A 23,091-nucleotide genomic window follows, 5' to 3' on the forward strand; every position below is an offset into this window, starting at 1 on the left:
AAATGTTCTGAGATAGGAATGAACAGGGGAAGAGGCGCCTGGGTGGCTCAGTCAGTTAAGTATCTGACTTTGGCCCAGGTCATGATCTCACGGATTGGTTTGTGAGTTCGAGCCCTTTGTCAAGCTCTGCGCTAAGAACATAGAGCCTGCTTCAGATTCTCTGTCTTGCTCTCTGCCCCTCCCTGCTCACTCTCTGTCTCTAAGTAAATAAATAAATGAACATTTTTAAAAAAAGGAATGAAGAGGGGAAGACTAGTGTGGGTGGGACAGAATGAGAGAGGGAACTTGAACTCCGCTGTTAGATATTTAGAAAAAGCCCTATAAGGGCACCCAGGTGGCTCAGTCAGTTAAGCGTCCAGCTCTTGGTTTTGGCTCAGGTCATGATCTCATGGTTCATGAGTTCCAGCCTGGCATCAGGCTCTGTGGTGACAGCGTAGGGATTCTCTCTGTCTCCCTCTGTCTGTCTCTCTCTCAAAATAAAGAAAACTTTTTTAAAAAGCCCTATAATGAGAATTGTTGATTTGGAGCGACTACACAAAAACTCTGCATGCAAAGACCTCTATTTCTACAAATCAGAGCTACCAAATAGGTTTTTTGTATGTAGCCATTCACCCATCCTGGACCCATGACAGACATTAATCAGTCACAGAACTTTTTCCTTCTGAGCCTAGACAAATACACAAAACTCAGCATAGTTATTCAGGTAGCCACTACAAACAGCTTTAAGTTGACAGATAAGTTGAAACCTATTTGCCATCCTAGGAAAGATTATGAAAATGCTACCCTGGAGGGCCTGTGTACTTGAATGAACAGAAAATTTTGATGGTTCACAGAATTGATTTAATGCACTGTGCTTTGTGATTGTGCCAATAGCTTACATTGAGGGAATCTGTGTTTAACTCCTCACGACTCCCATTTCCCACTTAGCTTACTACATCATCTATATGAGGAAACAGGATTTTTCTCAGGACTAAAATGCAAGAAAAACTGTGTTTCTAAAAAAAAAAAAAAACACCAAAAGGTTGATTTTTATCTTAAGAAAACAGGAAAACCTTAAAATGATTGCTATTTCCTCTTTTCTATTGCTGTTCAAAAGCTTAGGGGCAAATCTTTGTCCCAAGTTAACAACTGTTCTGGATCTGGTGGCCTGCATACTTAAATGCTAATCTTATCATTGGCTGCTTTATTCTCTTTACATCAAGTTCCCCTTTCCCTGGCTCCTTAAGCTATTTGTTTTATCCAGTAATGTCAATATTTTAGTAAGCCGCCTCAAATTGTCCATGGAAGAAGGTAAGGCAGAAGTCATTATAAAAATCAACTCAGTGATTTATACAGGCTGTATTTGGACCATATTCTGTGAGTTCATTTTCCAGGCAAAAATGACTGACAGTTGAAACATTTTATAAATGAGGCAGGGTTCTCAGGGTCAGGGTGAGCTTAATACAACTGTTCTGTTGACACTTGTTCTTTTCTCTGTGTTCCTTGTAGCGCAACATTTTGTATAGTCCCACTATCTTCAAGCCAGAAATGATATGGAGGGTGGGAAGGAAAGAAAAATTAAATATGCTATCACAAAATTATATTGTTGGCATATGAAGAAATAAATGTAGCAAATCTTACTGCTAGGAAAGGAGGAATGTTATCTTTCTACACATGTGAAAAATATAAATATTCAATGAAGATTTATTGAGAATTTATTGTGTAAAGAAGTGTACTAAGGCCCATAAAAGTGGCTTCCTGTGTTTGCTGCCCAAAATATCCCTACTAATCAAATCAAGAAGACTTATGCTTACCAAATCCTTTTCCACCTATCAGCCCCTTGCCACATCTTCTCTTTCTCATCATTTCTTGTCACATTGAGACCCAAGTTGGGACAACTTCAGACTCTAAGCTCCTTGAAGCTCATCTCCTTTGTTACAGGAGCATGTACTCCAAAAATAGGATTTGAATTAATGAATCAGATTTCTGCACAGGAGTAGAAAAGCTGGTTATAACCTTCACATTTCTTTTGTGGACCCAGAGTTTTAAGTGGAGAGAGTAAGGCTAGCACAGTGATTTCAGAGCGCACACAGGGCTGCAACCAGAGTTTCAGTCTCATTGTGGTCGTGTCTCTCTACAGGCCGTAGACAGCCGAAGCTGTCTGGGTGCCTAGCCAAGGTCATCTGGAGGAGGCATCAGGAAATACAGGAATTCTGTGTACTCCACTCGTCTGTCTAGCACTTAAGGTTGGCTGAGGGACTAGAAAAAACATTGGCCCATAGTTCTGGTTGAGGGGATGTGAAAACTGGCAGAAAGGGGCAGTTTCAAATTCTAGTTCAAATGTGAAAACTGGCCTGAACAAACTCGGGTAAAGTGGACATGAAAATAGCGGGAAAGGGACACGGCTGCGTGACTCGTCCAATGCTTGCGTTTCCCTACTGAGCCACGTGCTCTCAGTGCATTCAGTCTTCATGTTTGGAAATGGGAGAAACCTGAGAAAATCATTCTCTCTACACGAGGCTCGTAAGCCTGCAGTCTGATTGCACCCGACAAAATGTCGCCAGCGCTCAGTTCCCAGACCCGGGAGTGTTTCTCTAGAGACAAGGGGAGGCCGCCCACGCGACCTCAAATTCCTACGATCAAGTCCCGCCTGGTAGGAGGGAGCGCTAGGGGCTCGGGGCAAGCGGGGCAAGCGGGGCCAGAGCGGAGTGCAGGGGCGTAACCAAGGTGGAGGGCTGGGCCCAGGGGGAGCTCAGGGCGGTGGCCCGGGTGGGGAGGCGTGGCTATGACCGGGCGGGAGAGGCCAGGCCGCGGACTACGGAGAGCACAGTCGGGGGGCGTGGTCAGGGCAGCACGTAAGGACGTGAAGGGGCGTGGTCCTGCCCTGTGGGGAGAGGCCTAAAGGAGAGAGGCGTGGCCTAGGCTGTGGGGCGTGACGATGGGGCGTGGCTATGATGGCCCCCCGCACTAGCGGCAGGTCCCGGGACTAGAGCTAGCCGCCAAGGTTCGCGCTCTGGAGAAACGCTAAGGTAAGGGCCGGTGGCCGACTGGAGTGGGGGCTACAGCGGAGACACGCCGACTCGGGGAGGGCTGAGACCCTCACACCCCCCGCCCCACCACGCCAGGTCTCAGACTCGGGACAGCTGTTGGTCCAGCGAGAATTGCCGGGGTCCCCGCGGGGCGTCGCTCTTTCACCCCCGCAGCCCTATTCTACCATGGGACTCATCAACTAGATGGCTGCACCTCCTTAGGGTTATTGCACTTGCGGGGAAACAGTTGTCTGAGGGAATTTGGCGGGGAGGCGTGAGGGCAGTTCCCTAGGAGAGAGCGCTGCCAGGGGTGGTTGGATGTGAATTAACTCAAGTCCAACCTGCTGTGAAATAGGTGTAGACAGGGGTAAGGGCTACAAAATCTCAGATTGCAGTTCCGGAAACCAAGGCGCGGCAAACTGGGACTAACTTGGGTCTGGATTGTATTCCCCCCACCCCCGACTATACCAAGGTCTGTGGACGGAGTCCCAGCCACCCCCAAGGCAGGGACTCAGCATCACAGCTGTGTCACGTGGACGAATCTGAGCCTTCTCCATTCCGCAGTTACTTCTGGCCTTTTTGTTTTGTGCCCCGCCCCAGAACTGAAGGAAAAACGCCTAAGTACATTTTTGATAGTTATGAGTCTTTGTGGCATTCACTGCTAAACGCTGCTACCTTAAGGCTGGTGGCAACTCTTTAATATTAATGTAAGCACCCTCCCGTCCCCTGTATTTTCCCTGGGAAAATTTGAGAAATACAAGAAGTTAATGTGTACACCTGAATTTGGTTCGAACTTGTTCTCTCCCAGCGTCTGAATACTACAGACTATATTGCTTTCTGCTTCTCCTTCTTAGTCCTTTACAGATAATGTGGCCACCTCCTCTCTGCTATTAAAAGCCTTGCTGGAATAAGGAAAGGAGTAGCCAGATTTTCGGGTGAGGGAAGCTCCTCAGCCCCTACCCCTTATCTGCCTGCACATCCCTCAGAATATGTTGGAATATGGAAAACCTTTCAGCTATCTAGGGCCTTTCTCAGATAATTTTTATGTCAGAACCAGGACTGAAATTCACCAGAAGGCCAAGATCATCAAGGGCATGGTTCTCTGTGCCTGTACACACCGGCCCTGTTCTCCCTGGAGCCAGGCGAGAGGTTGTGACCACTCACAGTTGGGACTCGATAAAGAATGTGAATTGTGAGTGAATGAGAGAACTTGAATATTTTGGAAATCTGATGGGAGGAAGAAAATTCCATCTCATCGGCACCACAGGGGAGCTTGGTTGTGGCACACAAAACAGTTACTAGAAATGTATTTTGAAACCTTTGGCCACCCCAGATTGGGATCACGATCTTGGGGAAGAAGTGGGTGAGAGGAAGAAGCTCCATTTTCTCATCAAGACGTGACAGCTTAACCTTTTATTTACATTTCAGGGCATATTGCAAAAGACTGGCTTCCTTTGGAACTCAGGAGGTGAGAAAATGGAGAGTCAGTCTGATGAAAATTAAGGAATTTTCTTCAATGTAATTGTAACCTTTAGTCAGTACTTTTTTTTTCTGTCTGTTTTGCATACATATAAATGGCTTAATCAGGCAGAGTTCAAACTACAGCTGACCCTTGAACAGCACAGGGATTAGGGGACACCAACCCCCTGCCCAGTCGAAAATCCATCTATAACTTTTGACTCCCCCTAAAACATAACTACTAATAGCCTAGTGTTGATCAAAAACCTTACCAATAATATAGCCAATTAACACATATTTTGTGTATTATATGTGTTATATACTATATTACAATAAAGGAAGCTAGGCAGTCAGTTGAGCCTCCGATTCTTGGTTTTGGCTCAGGTCATGATCTCACGGTTCATGAGTTCAAGCCCTATGTCAGGCTCTGTGCTGCCAACCCGGAGCCTGCTTGGGATCCTCTTTCTCCCTCTTTCTCTGCCCCTCCCCTGCTCGCTCTCTCTCTCTCTCTCTCTCTCAAAATAAATAAATAAACTTTAAAGTAAGCTAGAGAAAAGAATATTAAGAGAATCATAGGGAAGAGAAAATACATTTACCCTACTGTACTGTATTTGTTGAAAAGAAACCCACAGGGGCGCCTCGGTGGCTCAGTCGGTTGAGTGTCCGACTTCGGCTCAGGTCATGATCTCGTGGTTCACTAGTTCGGGCCCCGCGTTGGGCTCTGTGCTGACAGCTCGGAGCCTGGAGCCTGCTTCCGGTTCTGTGTCTCCCTCTCTCTCTGACCCTCCCCCCATTCATGCTCTCTCTCTGTCTCAAAAGTAAATGAATGTTAAAAAAATTAAAAAAAAAAAACCCACATACAAATGGAGCTGTGTTGTTCAAGGATCAACTCTCCCTATCATTTAATAAATACATAATTTATTAATGATTCTTTAAAAGCTTTTAGAATCTTTTTTTCATACATTTCTAAGTCTGCAAAACATCAGATAAAGGACATGTTAGTAAAAGTTAAGGACGTACATAAATAATTAGTGATAGTAAAGGCATATAGTGAAAAAAATGTAGCGCTCCTGGGGCCCATTCAAGCTACTGTCCCATCTTTAAGGACAAACTTAAGTAAGGATGGATTTTCTGTGAAATCTAGTAATGTATACTAGTAGTTCATTGTTATATATAATGTTTGATAAACATTATTTATGGTTTTTACAAGTTACGGTTTTATGAGATCAACAGGTAAATTTAACTATCAATAAATTATAATTTTAATATAACAGAGGGGATTATCTTTAGGCTTTGGCATAAATAACCTCACGTATTGCTACAGGTATTGTAGCCCAGCATTAGCTAAGTTGAGTTTCTGTTTATTTGGATTTCCCTGGAACCCTCCTCACCCCTGACCTTCCATGCTCTGTTCCTTCCTTGATCGCCTTTGACTCTTCCTTCTGTCTCTTGGCTTCCTCACTGCACTTTGTCAGTCTCCCTCTATACACCTGTTACTCCTGGGGGAGGGAAGGGAATTTTCTTCTCTCTCTGACCTCAGGACCTCTCCTGAGCACCAGAGCTGCACTGACTCTCTCCTAGACTTTTCCTCCCGCTGTCCCCTTGGACCTCAACTCCGTAAGATTCACGGGAAGAATGACCTCTTTCCCTTCCCACCTGCTCCTTGAGCCGGCTTATTTCTCTCTCCAGGGACTCATCCTCCTTCTACCGTCAGCGTCATCCCTCCATAAAATCATGGGGCCTTCTTCAACTTCTTCCCTCTTCTCTCTTCCAGTTGAGTGCCGGATCCTAGGTTTTTTTACCCAAATGGCAATCTCTTGCATACAGAGTACCTTGGTTCATCGCTACTGTCACTCTCCCGTCAGTGCTTCATATTCTGTCACTTGGATTCCTGGGATTTCATTTCAAACTCAAGTGCCCAAATCTGAGCTGCTCCTGTCCCACCCGAAACCTGTTCTGCACACTGTGGTGCTCATCTCGGTTCCTGGCAACTCCGTCCTTCTAGCTGATTAGGTGGAGAATCTTACGGGCTGTCTCTCCAGGATACAGCCAACACCCAACTGCTTCTCACCACCTCCACTACGACATCCTTCGTTCCAGCCCCTGGATTATTCTGAGTGATCTCCCTGCTTCTTTCCTGCCTCCCATCCCAGTTGATTTCCAGTAGGCACCCTGAATGATCTTTTAAAGATGCAGATCAGGTTGTGTCCTTTCTCTGCTCCCAAAACTCCATTGTGTCCCCCATTTCACTTAGAGCGGGGGTTTCCACTCAGGGGTGATTCCCCTTCTCCAAGGAACATCAGCGGTGTCAGGACACATTTTTGGTGGTCGTAATGGAGGGAGTGTGTCATCGGCATCTAACGGGTAGAGGCCAGGGATGCTGCTAACCATCGTACAATGTATGGGACAGCCCCAAAACAGAGTTATCTGGTCAAATGTCAACAATGTCAAGGGTGAGAAATGCTGAATTAGAGACAGAACCTTTACAGTGGCCTAGAAATCTACTTGATCTGGCATTCATGGTCTCTCCACCTTATCTCCTACTACCGTCCTGCTAGTACACTCTGCTCCTGCCCTGTTGGGCTCCTTACTATCCCTTGTATGTGCCAGCCATGCTCCCGCCTCAGGATCTCTGCATAGGCAATTCCGTCTTCCTGGAATACCCTTCCCCCGATAGCCCCAGAACTAATTTCTTCATTTCCTTCAACTTTTTGCTCAAACTTCACCTCAGTAAGGCCTCCTCCAAGCGATTTATTTCAAAAGCAACACTCCTTTCCCAGTGGCACTCCAGAGTCACCTCATCCTGCTCTACTTTTCACTGAATTTATTTTAATTGTCCATGCAACTGACTTATGTGTTACGTTGCTGTTTATTATCTGTCTCCCCGACCAGAATGTAATTTCCACCAGGATAGGGACTTTGTTTTATTTCCTCGGTGATCCCAGACCAGTGTCTGGCATTTGGTAGCTGCTTGATTGACGTCCTGATGAATGAAAGGATGAAAGAGTGATGGATTGAATGAAGGATGGTTGGAGGAATCTCCTTGTCACGGACCTTCCCGCGTCCGTTCTGCCCACTCCCATCCATCCTGCGCTGTGCGCACGGAGTCCTCAGAAACCATCCTGTATGTGTGGAATAATACCTGAAGGTCTTCCAGCCTCCTGGAAATTCATATTCTTCAAGTTAATCTCCAGTCCCATCCAGCTTCACCTTCAGCTGCGTCACCTGGGCATCTGCTTGGCCAGCACCTTAACAAATATTCATAACAGACTTGGGATAATGGGAAATTCAGATATACTTGGCTTTGTAACAAAACGGGATTTTTTGGTCTAAAAACACAAAAAAAATAATCCTCAGAGACTATGTTCACTGCAGTGAGGTCAGCAGCATTCTTAGAAGACAGAGAAATGGTTCAGGTTTCTAGACCCTGCGCACAGCCCACAGCTTGATGGGCTTTGTGAAAGAAGATGACCAAGAGCTGAGGGTACCAGCGGGCTCGCTGGAACTTTGTGTACTCCTTACCCCTAGAGAGCGAGTCCAGAAGCGGGCAGGAGATACTTCCTCTGGGCCGGGTGTCATCAGCCACCAGCCTCAGTGTCGTGCACAGACAGCATGACTGCAGAAAGCAGGGCAGTCGCCCAAGGAATGAACACAGCCCTGGCCATACCATGGTACTTTCCTGATGGCTCTCTGTGGAGCTAGACCAAGGATCATTCACCCAGACTTCACTGGGCACCACGCTCACGTGCTTCAGATCCCCACACAGCCTCTTATGCAGGGCCAAGTGAGTACCCACTTGTCTGTACAACTCCCCTGGCAGTCAGACACGCACTTGGCTATGTCTTATCACAACTTTCCCTTTGAAGGACAACCAGCATGTCCCGTCTTTTGAGTATATGTTGAACTTATCATTGGGTTCCTGGGAATTACTAAGTCTCCTTTTCCATTTAGATTGTTAAGCAAGAAAGGAGTCCTTTTCGATATGTTTGCCGACCTCTCTCTGACACTGGGATTGATTATTGAATAAGCCCAAGGTTCTGCCCATTTCAACCTCATTTGTCCTCTCCAGCCTTGACTACTAAACACTCCTGCCTCCCCAAATGTCCTCATCATCCCTGACATTACCCCTATCTCTCTAGCTTTGCCTCTCCTGTTCAAATTGTCTCTCTCCTGTGACACATGGTCCAGATGCTGCCCCCTGCTAAAATTTAGAGCCTCTGCCCTCTGTGTTCTCATTGAATTAAGTCAGAGCTGCCATCACATCTGGCTTTGATTAGGAAGTATTTGTTTAATTATACTAAGTGAAATAAGACAGGCACAGAGGGAAAATGTTGTATGAGTCCACTTACATGAATTATCTGGAATAGGCAAATACATAGAGGCAGAAAGTAGACCGGGGGGGGGGGGGGGGGGGGGTGCTGGGGAGGATTGGGGAGTTATTGTTTAACAGGGATACAGTTTATGCCGGGAATGATGAAAGCTTGGGGTATAGATACTGGTGATGGTTACACAACGTTGTGAATGTGATATTTCATGCCACTGAATTGTACACTTAAAAAAGGTTAAAATGGTACATATTATGTACATTTTTCCATAATATAAAAAGGTAACGAAAAAAAAACAGAAAAGTTACATGTTTAATATTTTTTTATAGATTGTAAGTTTGTGGGAATGGGGAGAAAACATGACTTTTTCGTCTTCACCCAGCCCGGTGCTTTGCATGAGATAATCACTCATTATTGCTTCAAGTCAGGAACGGAAATCAATGAAAAGAAGCACAGAATTCAGGCAAGATTTCCCCATACCTCTTAGCAATTTTTAAAATTTTATTTTATTGTTGGGGTGCCTGGGTGGCTCAGTCAGGTAAGCATCCAACTTTGGCTCAGGTCATGATCTCACGGTTCATGAGTCCGTGCCCCACTTTGGGCTCTGTGCTGACAGCTCAGAGCCTGGATCCTGCTTTGGATTCTGTGTCTCCCTCTCTCTCTGTCCCTCCCCTGCTCGTTCTCTCTCTCCCTCTCTCCCTGTCTCTCTATATATCAAAAATAAGTAAACATTGAAGAAAAAAGAAAAAAATGTTACCGTCAAATTGATTTTATCAGAAAGAACCTTCTGTAGTTGGAATTGTTTAATGGCATTGTCTCAAAAAGAAAACAAAAAACATGAAATTAAAAATTGTCCCAAACTGCTTTCTATTTTCTTAGTGTTTGCATTTATAGCATCAGTAGCATTTTAGCAAACTCGATTTGAATAATAAGAACTTTCATTTATACAACACTTACCAGCTTTTCTGAGAGCTTTTTCAGCCCTTAGACCATTTGAAGTCACAGAAAGAGTCAACGTCATGTATAGCATTACTGAACAAATGTTTCTCCTTCTTCTCTGGTTCTAGATTCTTTCTTGCATAAGATGAAGTGTGTACATTAAGCCTTATTCTTACATATTTCAGTTCATATAATCCTTTTACTCTGCTGATCTGCAATTATAAATTATACAGTTTCGTGCTGCACATAGTCTTACAAGTTAGAAAAAAGCATAAAGGTCTTGATATGACTCTCATCCAAGATTAGGGTGGAGATATCAAGAGAGAGGTGAAATGTTTACATGAAGGGATAGGCAGGTACTGAGAAAATATCAGGTTACTGGGCTTTTTTGCAATGTTTTTAATTTTGGAAAATTGATTATTTTCATATTCTGTCCATAAACAACACCAGAGGGTATTTTCTACAGATGATTTTTGTGGAGAAGAAACTATAAATTTGGAGATATTTTCCTATGGAAAACAATCATGGATAAGTTTCTAAGATGTCAACCATTTGCTTCAAAGTAATACAGAGAGGGGAAGTAGAAGGGAGGGTAGAAATAAAACATGCTTGGCCACCAGCAGATGATTGTTGGAATAAAGTATTGGGTATAGAGGTGGTTTTATTATAGTATTTCCACTGTTTGTACGAATTTGAAGTTTGCCAATAGAAAAAATTAAGGACAAAAAAGAAATAGATTCTGAAAGGAGGTAGCCAATGGTCTATTATTTCATACACCTGATGAGTTAATTCAGTGAATGGAGGGATTTGAAAATGAGGTACTTTTATTTGGCACAAGGCACTATCAAGATAATATCTTGAGAAGCAGCCTGTGTGGCTCTGTCAGTTGAGCATCCGACTCCTAATTTTGGCTCAGGTCATGATCCCAGGGTCATGGGATCAAGCCCCGTGTTGGGCTCTGTGCTGAGCACGGAACCTACTTGGGATTTTTTCACTCTCTCTCTCTGCCCCTCCCCTGCTCGTGTGTTTGTGCACGCATGCTCTCTCTCTCTTGAATAAATAAACATTAAAAAAACCTGATAATATCTTGAAAGTTTATTACCAATCTATATTTGAAATCTGCATAGCTTAAAGAAGGTACATATTGACATATCGCCCCAAAATGTGTATGCGTATGTATACGCGCACACACACATAAAACTAAACAAAAGTGATTTTATGTTGGTTTGAGAATTTCTGATACCTGTTGGCAATGCAAACATAGTTTAGTTGTTGCTGATCTAAAGACCCCAGGTAAGGAGTTAGGCCTGCAGGCGAGGAGCCTCCATGGGATTCACAACTTTCTACCAGTCCCCTTTAATGCAGCGACCATGCATCTTTGCTTCCTGTGTTCAGTGTGTTCACTGGCAAAGTGATGTATACAACAGGGTACATGGCACCAGGTTTCAAGGCTGGCTGCTTGCCACAGGTCACTTTACAGTACTTGGCCAGACACATGGCTCGTTGATGGTCATGAAGGGTTCTGCCTGGAGCCCTCACTGGTTCCTTTCAGGTAGTAACAGGAAGTAACTCTCCTTCCTGTTTTTACTGGACACACTTCAGGTGTGATTTTTTTTTCTCTCCTTTCCCTTAGATGTAGACCTCTCCTCTAGCTCAGATCTAGCAAGGTTAAGGGCAGCAGCACAGGGGAGAAGAGCTAGTTCACCGTCAGTTAAAACCAGTGTACTTCGTGAAGTACACAAAGAGAGGAAAGGGTGAAATGAGAACATTTGCCTCTTTGCTCAGCATTGCTAGGGATCATTATTTCTCTTTTTATACCTTTGGGCACCTCTCCTTCCCCCACCGTTGCCAGACAATTGAGAGGCCTCTAATAGGCTGAAGGCAGAATCTGAGGAGTCATGGTTTCCCTTCCCGTATGATGTGCATTTCAAGAGGCCCTGAGCAGGAGAAATTAATGGCACACCTGGAAGGTAGAGTTCGTGCCTTGTTCAGCTTTGCATCCCGGCACCCAACATGGTGCCTGGAACAAAGGAAATGATGATAAATGTTGAAATACAAACGTTTACTGGCAGAACTTCCATCCCTGTGAGACCAGCTTAGACTCATATTTAGCTATGGTCCTCCTTCAGATCGTACAGAACTTTGGGGGTCCTTCAGATCTTACAGGTAGGGATTGGGGCCCTACCCTTAAATGGCAAGCATTCCAAAGTGTTTCAGAAGTATAAATAACCCCACAAATGGGTGACGGTGGCATCTAGGAAAAGGAAAAACCCTTCATACTGTCTTAGAACATTCTGGCATCACTTCACAGTTTGTGGTTCTTGAAATTAGTTAAGATCAACATCTTCTCTATCGCCAAGGAAGTGTGCCCAGGTCACTGAGTGGCCATCAGGTGCCAGACAGTAAGACATACAGCTACGAGAGAGACAGACACGGTCCCTACCACCATGGGGCTCGGCTTCCAGGAAGGTGGCGTCGTAAAGTACATTCCTGATCAGGTGTTCAACTGCAAGGAGCACCATGAGGGAGATGAGGGTGCTGGGCTCACCTGGTGAGTGCCGGTCAGGGGAGGCTTCTAGGAAGTGATGCTGGAGTGGAACACCTGGAGGGGGGTGGGGGGGAAGAACCAGGCGGGGATGGAGGGAGAGTGGTCCAGGGAAGGAGGAGCATCCGTACAAGCCCTGAGGCCGGAGGGAGCACGGGGAGTGGGAAGAACCGGAGTCCTTGTGGCTGGTGTGCAGGCAGAAGTGGGAAGGAGACTTGACAGCAAAGGATCTTTCCTGCTGGAGTGGCAGGTGAGTTTCAGGAAGAGGAGTGGATTAACTCTTGACTCATTCCCTCCCCACCCCCGCCCCACCATGTGTGCTCAGAGTCCTAATGCTGTTGCCCTACTCAGAGCTTCCGCTCGATGGTCACCGTCGGTTGTTTACAGCTTCGCCTTCTCTGTCCTCCTCCCTCTAGGTTATTAGGTTCCTGCACGTTATTTCGGGCCTGATCAACATTTCAAGCTAAACATGGTGGTGATGAGTATGCTCAGGGCCATTCTGCAAGCCTCTCCATGCAGGTCACCGTGGAGAAGATTCCAGATCCCCAGCTCCGTGCCGGCGAGGCCCTGCAGCCTCTACACCTGCACGTACAAAACCCGGAACCGAGCCTGTGAGTACCCCGCTGCCTTCGAGAGAGCGAAAGGCTGGTTTCGTAGCAATCACGTGTGTCCTGTTTATCCACGTGCTGTCAGTGGCATTCCAGAGTGGGATTCTGTGCCCTAAGAACCGTGAGAACAGCTACTTGTTTCTCTACTTGTCTTCTCAGATAAATGTGGAAAATTCTTTTCCCCCGGGTTCATTGAGATGTAGTTGCCACATAACATTGTGTAAGTCGAAGTTGTGCAGCGTGATGATTTGATACACGTGTATTGCAAAACCGTCATAAGGTTCAGAAAGTCCTTTCCTTGACCGATTCTAACATGTTCAAAGGATGTCGTGCCGAAATAGGACAAGGGAGATGTCCCAGTTTCCAGTACTCTGGAACCTGTTCTGTGCTGTTGTGGTTAGCAGTGGTCTTCTTACTAACGTGGATCCACAGACGGCGAATTCTCCCTGTGAATCTTAACGTTCTGCAAGTTGCGTATTCACGTTTGCCAGCAGGTCAGTGGCTTCGTGCTCTGGAATATTCTTTCCCGAGTCACAAACTGCAGAGTTAATTCCAGCCGAGCAGCTTGCCAGTGTGTGCTCTGCTGTCAGTGCGGCATCAAGGGAGGCAGCAGATGGTCTCTCCTGCCACCTCCCGCATCCCGTTCTCCTGAGACACCAGCTACCTGGCACATCCTTGTGGTGCAGGGATTGTCCACCGAGGCACTACTGACTGGGGGGATGGGCCACTCTGTGATGTTGCACGTGAAGCGTGCACTGTAGGGTGATTAGCTGCATCCCTGCCCTGTATCCACAGTGGTCATCCACAGAGATGACAGTTGCACCCTCACCCAGTTAGAACAACCACAAATGTCAGCAGACATTACTAAATGAGCTCCGCGGGAGACAGAATTGCGCTGGTTAAAAATCAGTGGGACGAGAGGAGAGGATAAGAATGCATGTTTTTGTGGAGAGGTGAGTTTGAATTTGTGGAGAGGTAAAATGCCTAAGTATATTGTGAAAGAGGAATTTTTCATATTTTCTATTATCTGAAAGGAATTGACGCAGGGGTTTCAAATGTTCGTTTCCTTCTAGGTCTGGGTTTCTCTGCTTTTTCTCTCTGGGTTTTCTCTCTTTTGACATCATAAGCACATACTAAAAAAAGAAGGTAAGAAAGGAATGTTTTTATATCAGTAGTACTAATCTAGCTAAATCCAAGGACTTGAAACTTCTTCACAAATGCATTTTTATTATGAATTTACTTTGTTTCCTCTAACATTGACAATGTTCTCATTAAAATGAATTGGTCGGAGTCATAATAAATTTTTGGTTGCTGGGTGTGGCTTCCTACCAGCAGACCCACATCCTACTGGGACTGGCTTATTCTCAACACTGGCATTTTGTGGTCTGAGGCTTCAAATGGAAAAAAAGAGTCATATTTATGTAACTACCAAAGTTTTACTTTTTTTTTTTTAAACAGAGAGTTGAAAGATAAAGGTCTAAAGTCCAACATACATATGTCTTGCTTCTTTTAGTGCCGACAAACAAAACGCGGTGGCTTGGGGAGGTGTGGGCTTTCCTTGATTAATTTTTCACATCAGATGTTCTTGTTTTTAACTTACTAAGAGAAACAGGCGACAGTCATGATTTGGTTTTGCTTTTGGCATATTGCTCTGCCCCTCCTGTTTTCACTGGGGAGAATATTGTAATTTCTGCTGCTCTGAGCCACTGGCAGCTTAATACGACTGCAGAAGGCCCCGTTGTGTACTTGTGTGACCAAGAATGACCCAAGATCGTTGAGGGCTAGAAAAGATAACCTGCAATGCCTGTAGCTAGTGGCCGCCATACAGTGAGGACTGTGTTGGCAAGTACTCCTACTCCTAGTACTACGATTATCATCATCACTGTCCTTATCGTCATAGGCACAGTGCCCCCGTCAGATGTTTTTGTGACCATTTTTAAGATTGGGTTAAGCGGGTGGCACCTGGGTGGCTCAGTCGGTTGAGCGTCCGACTTCGGCTCAGGTCATGATCTCACAGTCTGTGAGTTCAAGCCCGGCGTCGGGCTCTGTGCTGATGGCTCAGAGCCTGGAGCCTGCTTCCAATTCTGTGTCTCCCTCTCTCTCTGCCCCTTCCCTGCTCATGCTCTGTCTCTCTCTGTCTCAAAAATAAAATAAAAACATTAAGAAAAAAAATTAAAAAAAAAAAGATTGGGGTAAGCGGAATGAGGAGTAAATGAAGTAGGAGGATATGGCAAATTCAGGAAGCAGCATTTCACTAGGGCCTTGTGCTCTGGGATTCACCTTCAGTCCCCGCTTCTCACCTCCCAGGGAATCACTGGCTGTCGACTCAGATCACTGTTCACTGTTATCTCAAGTAGCAGACAGTGTTGACAGTCCTAATTTGAGGACTTGTAGTATGATAAAATAAAGCTAAAAGCCTGCCCCTGTTACCCAAGATGAATAAAATCAAATTCACTTAGTATATCTTCTACTGAAATTTATGTTAATTGTCACATAAAACATTCAGTGTTAGAGTAGATCAGAAAATGAAGCCCAACAGTCAACAATAAAGAAGTCTAACTAAAAACGGATCAAAGACCTTACTTAACAGACACCTCACCAAAGATCTATAGATGGCAAATAAGAACATAAAAAGATGCCCCACTATGTGATCTGTGATCAGGGAAATACAAACTAACACAATAATGAGATATCACCAAACACCTATTACAGTGGCCAAATTCCAGAACACTGAGCATACCGAGTGGGTATGAGGGTGTGGGGCAACACAAACTCTTACTCATTGCTGGTGAAAATGGTACAGCCACCCTGCAAGATAATTTGGCAGTTTCTTTCAGAACGAAATATATCCTTGCCATACAATTCAGCAATCATGTACCTTGGTATTTACCCAGCATTGTTTTAAACTCATGTCTACACAAAAACCTACACATGGATATTTACAGCAGCTTCATTCATAATTGCCAAAACTTGGAAGCAGCCAAGAGGTCCTGCAGTACTTGAATGGATGCCTTATCTATGGTGTATCCAGACAATGGAATTTTATATCCTCACTGAAAAGAAATGAGCTATGAAACCAGGAAGAGAAATGTAGGAACCTTAAATGCATATGACTAAGTGAAAGAAGCCAATCTGAAAAGGCTACAAACTGTGTGATTCCAACTGTATGGCATTCTAGGAAAGGCAAAACTATGCAGGCAGTAAAAAGATCAGTAGTTGCCATGTGTTAGAGTATAGGGAGGGATGGATAGGTGGAGCAGAGGATTTTTTTAGGGTAGTGAAAATACTGTGTATATTATGATGGATACAGATCAGTATACATTTGTCCAAACCCAAGGAATATATAACATTGAGAGTGAACTACAATGTAACGTATGGGCTTTGGGTGTTATCATGTATCAGTGTAGGTTCATGAATTATAACAAATGTACCACTCTGGTGGGGGTTGGTCATAATGGGGGATGCTGCATGTGTGGGGGCAGGGGTAAATGGGAAATCACTGTACCTTAAATTAATGAATAAATAAAGTCCTAAAAAATTAAACATGTGATCTGAGACCAAAACGACATAAATTTAATAATTTTAATTCTTAATTAAATATAAAGAATATCATCTAGAATTGAAATAGTACGTATTTTTATTTGTTATTATTTAATTGATTCTTATTTTTCATGATCTCTATGTTTAGATGGAAGAGAAATATTATTTTAGGACAACATGGAATAGAATGGCACTGTATAGGGGCACCTGAGTGGCTCAGTCAGTTAAGTGTCCAACTTTGGCTCAGGTCATGATCTCATGGTTCGTGAGTTCAAGCCCCACATCAGGCTCTCTGCTGTCAGCACAGAGCCCACTTTCTCTGTGCCCCACTCTCTGCCCTGTATAAAATCTAGCCACTAACCCTATGTGTGTATTTTCATGTAAATATAAATGTATTAAAATGTTATGGCCACATGTTGCTAGCACTTACCACAATGGAAATTTCCATCATCAGAGAAAGTTCTGTTTGGACAGGACTGGTCTGTATTATAGTTGAACTGTGTTAGAAAGTTGTTCTGTTATTTCTCCAGTTAATTTTGAAGGATAAAAATCCTAGAGGACAATAGTAGCAAAAAGTTTGTTTTGCAATGTGTTCACAAAGAACTCTAATAATCCCTAAATAATACAGATTCAGGATGCCCCAGATAGAGTTTTTCATTAACATTCAAATAACCTTGAGAAACAATAGGCTGATTAAGAGCCCCTTGGAATTGTATTAATAGCTTCAGGGGTATCAGCAGCAACAAGGAGCTAACAAACAGCCCTGAACTGACCCCCAGGAACTGTGGCCTTTAGTCTTCTGTGTTGTTGACTGCATGTGTATGCTGCTGTTACCTGGGCTCAACATCAAAGTGCCTTTTAGAGCCCTCATGCTCTGAGAAGACAATTTATGATTCTGTGATCATCCCTAACAATATCACATGGGAGGGGGCTGTCCCTGTGTATCCTATCACTGTGCTAAGCCCTCGGGCCTACTAGGATGGTCTTCAATCACATGAGAAAATTGTACAGCTCAAGAAAAAGGATGGTAACAGGGCAAGGCGAATGAGAAAAAAACAATGAGGGCCTAGAATAACAATGTCCAGTAGATGAATAATGTGAACCACCAATATGAGAGCCATATAGGCAATTCTGTATTTTCTAAAACTACATCTTTAAAAAGAACAAATAATGTCAATTACATCTCAATAAAATGGGAAAATTCATTCTAAAATAGCAAAAACATAGGCAAAATATAGTATATAAAGGGGTACCTGGGTGGCTCAGTTGGTTAAGTGTCTGACTCTTGATTTCAGCTCAGGTCATGATCTCACTTTCTTGAGATTGAGCCCCGCATTGGGATTCTCTCTTTCCCTTTCTCTCTACCCCTCCCCAACTTGTACTCTTTCTCCCTCCCTCTCTCTCTCTCTCTCTCTCTCTCTCAAAACAAATAAACAAATAAACTTAAAATATATGTATAGTATATAGTTAAAAATATTTTTGCCAATATATTTGTTGGGGAGGAAGAATATTTAACCTAGCATATCCAAAATATTCTCATTTTAACATGAAATGAGTATAAAAATTCTAAATGAAATATTTTACATTGCTTTGTGCTAAGTCTTTAAGGTCCCTCGCTGTTTTACATTTATAGCACATCTCAATTTGAACAGTCATGCAAGGTGAGTGGTTACCTTATTACGTAGTGCAGGTACAGAGAATAGATATCAAGGGATGCTTAATGCAGTGTGGGGTTGTCTGGGAAGGGGCTCGAAGTGATCTTGAGAGCCTGTGGGATTTTAAGAAATGAGAAATGGGTAGATGTGATCATATGAACTGTTAAGGGGGAAGCATTTCTTTTACCCAGTTCCTGCTAGCCGGACTGAGAATCGAATTGACATGAGACAGATTAAAGGAAGATCAAATTTAATAGCATACATAAGGGAAATCCACAGACATGAAAATTCCAAGTATAGTGAGGCAACATGAGGCTTGTATGAGCTACAGAGAGGGGTAGGGGTCTGAGGACAAAGGGGAGGAAGACCATTAGCAGGAAGGTGTGAAGAGATGTTTGGAAAACAAAGGTTGCCCTATTAAGATCAGTCTCTTAAGTAAAGAGGACTCTTTATTAGTAGCTCTCTTCCTGGTATAAGCAAGCAGTTGAGGGAGAGGTACAGAGCTTTTCCTGAATCTGCTGGGGTTATTTGCTTTTAACACAAAATAGCATTCATGCCAAAGTGGCCTATCTTGGGGCAGCCTACACGTGGCCCCTACAGTTCGTTCCTCTGAAACTTGCCTGAAGTTTCTACACATTAAAAGTTGAGCTGGCAAATTGTTCCATCTCATTGAACCAGTCTTAGTCCTGACAGTAGGTCAATTCAGCTAAGTTCATTTCATCTCTACCATGATGCAGATGTGTTTTCAAAATTAGGCCTTTGGTTCAAGTCATTGGGTATTAAACAACAGGCATTTCTGTGGAAACAAAAGAAAAACAATGGTTATTCATTAGGTCAAAATATACATCAGGTTTTTTTGTTCTGAGGATAGCCGGTGGAGAGGATTTCTAGATGTCAAGCTCGAAGCATCTTCAGATAGAGTGAGAGCAGGCAGTGGCAGTGTGACAGAACTTCCTGGTTTGTAGTTCTGAGTGTCTGTGGTGATTTTTGCGTGGTCAATAGAAGAGCAGGCATGAAGATTGCCTACACATGAGCTGTTGTGATTTCTCTGAACTTACATCAGGTGGTTTATATTTATTTTGCAGGGCTTCGGGGGGGAAAAGGGCAGTTTTAGTTCTCAAATGAATCCAATTCAGAAAGGAGGAACAAAAATCAAAAGCATTAGTTTGGACAGTTGCAGCAAAGCATTGGAAGGGACTAGAAGAAATTAGGAGCTAGCCTTGTTTGTAACAGACAGTATTAGAATCTAGTATTTACATAGGTGTGTTATTGAAACATACTTTTTCCTTTCTGTAATCACCCTGATTTCTACCAAAGATAGTCAAATTTAATATTTGTTTACAAAGTAAGTCTAGTTTTAAAAATTTGGCCTAATTATTTACAGAACCACCACAAGAACACTGATTGGCCATGTAGTTTCCTTTAAATCTCCTTTGCTGGAACTTTTCCTTGTTGTTACGAAATTATTGGAGTCTTTAAAAAAATAGGAAATATCTAGTTTCAAGATTTCAAGCTTAATTACCTTTTTTTACCATTAAAAATTTTTATTTTAATTCCAGTATAGTTAACATGCAGTGTTATATTAGTTTCAGGTGTAAAATATAGAGATTCAGCAATTCTATACATTACTCAGTGCTCATCATAATAAATGTACTCTTAATCCCCTTCACCTACTTTACCCATCCCCCCCCACACTGCCCCTCTGGTAACCACCAGTTTGTTCTCTACAGTTAAGAATCTGTTTCTTGGTTTGTCTCTTTTTATCTTTGTTCCTTCGTTTTGTTTCATAAATTCCACATATCAGTGAAATCATATGGTATTTGTCTTTCTCTGACTGATTTACTTTATTTAGCATCATACTCTCTAGCTCCATCTGTGTTGTTGCAAATGGCAAAGGATCTCATTCTTTTTTATGGCTTAGCAACATTCCATTGTGTATACATGTACTTTTTCTTTATCCATTCACCTATAGGTGGGCCATTGGACTGTTTCCGTAATTTGGCTATTGTAAATAATGCTGCAATAAATATAGGGGTGTATATATCTTTTCAATTAGTGTTTTTGTATTGTTTGGGTAAATACCTAGTAGTGCCATTACTGGATCGTATGGTAATTCTATTTGTAATTTTTTGAGGATCCTCCATACTGTCTTCCACAGTGGCTACACCAGTTTGCATTCCCACCAACAGTGCACAATACTTCCTTTTTCTCCACACCCTCACCAACACTTGTTTCCTGTATTTTTTTTATTTTAGCTATCCTGTCAGGTGTGAGGTGATACAGCCATTGTGGTGTTGGTTTGCATTTTCCTGATGATGAATGATGTTGAGCATCTTTTCATGTGTCTGTTGGCCACCTGGATGTCTTTTTTGGTGAAATGTCTTCTGCCCATTTTTAAATCGGATTTTTTGGGTTTTGGGTGTTGAGTTGTAGAATTTCTTTATATATTTTAGATAATGACCCTTTATCAGATATATCATTTGCAGGGGCACCTGGGTGGCTCAGTCAGTTAAGTGGCCAACTCTTGGTTTTGGCTCAGGCATGATCCCAGAGTCATGGGATCAAACCCCGCATCAAGTTCTACACTGAGTGTGGAGCCTGCTTAAGATTCTCTCTCCCTCCCTCCCTCTCTCTCTCCCCTGTCCCTCCCCTCACTCACACATGCTCTCTCTCTCTCTCTCAAAAAAAGATATCATTTGCAAATATCTTCTCCCATTCTGTAGATTGCCATTTACTTCTGTTGATCATTTCCTTTGCTGTACAGAAATTTTTATTTTTACGTAGTCCCAATAGTTTATTTTGCTTTTGTTTCCCCTGCCTCATGGAGACATATCTAAAAAATGTTGCTACAGCTGATGTCAGAGACATTACTGCCTGTGCTGTCTTCTAGGATTTTTATGGTTTCAGGTCTCACATTTAGGTCCATAATCCATTTTGAGTTGATTTTTGTGTATGGTGAAATAAAGTGGTCCAGTTTCATTTTTTGCATGTAGCTGTCTAGTTTCCCTAGAACCATGTGTTGAAGACACTTTTTCCCCTTGCATATTCTTGCCTCCTTTGTCATAGATTAATAGACCATATAATAGTGGGTTTACTTCTGGGCTCTTTCGGTTGCATTGATCTATGTGTCTGTTTTTATGCCAGTACCATACTGTTTTGACTACTACAGCTTTGTAGTATATCTTAAAATCTGGGACTGTGACAGTTACAGCTTTGTTGTTTCTTTTCAAGATTGCTTTGGCTATTCGGCGTCTTGTGTGGTTCCATGCTAATTTTCGGATTATTTGTTTTAGTTCTGTGTAAAATGCTGTTGGCATTTTAATCGGGATTGCATTAAATATGCAGATTGTTTTCGGTAGTATAGACATTTTGAGAATATTTGTTCTTCCTGCTGGAACTTTTCATAAGGAATTTCTAGTTGTATTTTTAGCAGCATCAAGGCCAGAAGCCAAGCCAAAACTTGCACCAAATACCTGCCAGACTTTGCCTGTAAGACCTATAGATTTGGGTGAATTCTTCTCTTCTTGAGGTTCTCCAAATATTCTGAGGTTCCCATATACCTGTCAGGAAGTAACCTTCTTTATCATCTGGTATGGCTGCTGGGAACTCTGTAAGCAAGGTTAATATTAAGGCCAATATTTCCAGGGGGCTTTATTGGCTCCATGAAGCCAATCTTAGTTCCTTAAAGCTGTCTGGTCATATCTAAATCTATATAAGTATCAAATATTACATTCCAGTCAAAGCCTTGGTAATATAACCTATGTTTCCAATTGTGTCCTGTTACAGGAGAACAGATTCTTATTGACCTTATGCAAATAAATGTATTGCCATAAAAATATAAGAATACTTGGGCTCCTGTGTGGCTCAGTCAGTTGGGTGTCCAACTTCGGCTCAGGTCATGATCTCACGGTTCGTGGGTTCGAGCCCTGCATTCAGGGTTTCCATTGTCAGTGTGGAGCCTGCTTTGGATCCTCTGTCTTTCTCTCTCTGCCCCTCCCCTGCTGGTTCTCTCTCTCTCTCATAATAAATAAATAAACTTAAAAAAAGTTTTTAAAAATATAATAATACTCATTTTCTGAATTATGGAGGGTTCAGGTAGGGAGAAAAGATAAATGTTTCAATTCTGTTTGTAACAATATAATTTATCAAATTATTATAGGTCAGTTAGCTTAAGAGAAAAGATTTCCTCAATCTTGAAAAACAAACCATTTCATGGGGCGCCTGGGTGGCCCAGTTGGTTAAGCGTCCGACTTCAGCTCAGGTCATGATCTCACAGTCTGTGAGTTTGAGCCCCGCGTCAGGCTCTGTGCTGACAGCTCAGAGCCTGGAGCCTGCTTCAGATTCTGTGTATCCCTCTCTCTCTGCCCCTTCCCCACTCATGCTCTGTCTCTCTCTGTCTCAAAAATAAATAAAAACATTTAAAAAAAAAAAGAAAAGAAAAGAAAAACAAACCATTTCAAAAAGTCAGATATATTTTAAACAAAAAGTCACCAAAATTATAATTATCATCCTCAGTTCATTGAGTCCCATGTTTTTGTTTTGCTTGAATCCAGTTTTTCCACTAGTTTTAGAGATTCTTACCTAGTTCTGTTTTATGATTTTTTAAAATTATATTAAAAAAAATTTTTTTTTATGTTTTTATTTATTTTTGAGACAGAGAGAGACAGAGCATGAGCAAGGGAAGGGCAGAGAGAGAGGGAGACACAGAATCTGAAGCAGGCTCCAGGCTCTGATCTGTCAGCACAGAGCCTGACACGGGGCTTGAACTCACCACGAGATCATGACCTGAGCTGAAGTCGGATGCTTAACCGACTGAGCCACCCAGGTGCCCCTCTGTTTTATGATTTTAAGGTTATCAGAAACCTGTGCTCAAGAGTTTTTTCAATGAGTTTTACTGAAGATGAAATACATTTGCAGTGACATCCCAGTGTAAAACAGTAACTGTCAATGACAAGAGTTAAAAATGGCCATGGCTGAAGATTTGATTAGAGTTCAGTATGATGCAGTTCACAA

General features: G+C 42.9%; 1 protein-coding gene across 3 annotated transcripts in view; it reads left to right on the forward strand.

Moving 5' to 3' along the window:
• Positions 1-2,906: 2,906 nt before the first annotated feature.
• CA5B (carbonic anhydrase 5B) overlaps positions 2,907-23,091 on the forward strand; it is a 52,129-nt gene continuing 31,944 nt past the window's right edge. The window contains exons 1-3 of one of the 3 annotated variants that reach the window (XM_049643492.1): positions 2,912-3,008; positions 4,437-4,476; positions 12,692-12,886. In XM_049643492.1, the coding sequence (XP_049499449.1) occupies positions 12,745-12,886 (142 nt within the window). In that variant the 5' untranslated portion in view covers positions 2,912-3,008; positions 4,437-4,476; positions 12,692-12,744. Of the gene's footprint in view, positions 3,009-4,436; positions 4,477-12,691; positions 13,378-23,091 lie in introns of those variants that run through there. The other 2 variants (XM_049643491.1, XM_049643490.1) reach the window with 2 other exon arrangements.

This window comes from Panthera uncia, chromosome X, assembly GCF_023721935.1.
Source record: "Panthera uncia isolate 11264 chromosome X, Puncia_PCG_1.0, whole genome shotgun sequence".
NCBI lineage: Eukaryota > Metazoa > Chordata > Mammalia > Carnivora > Felidae > Panthera > Panthera uncia.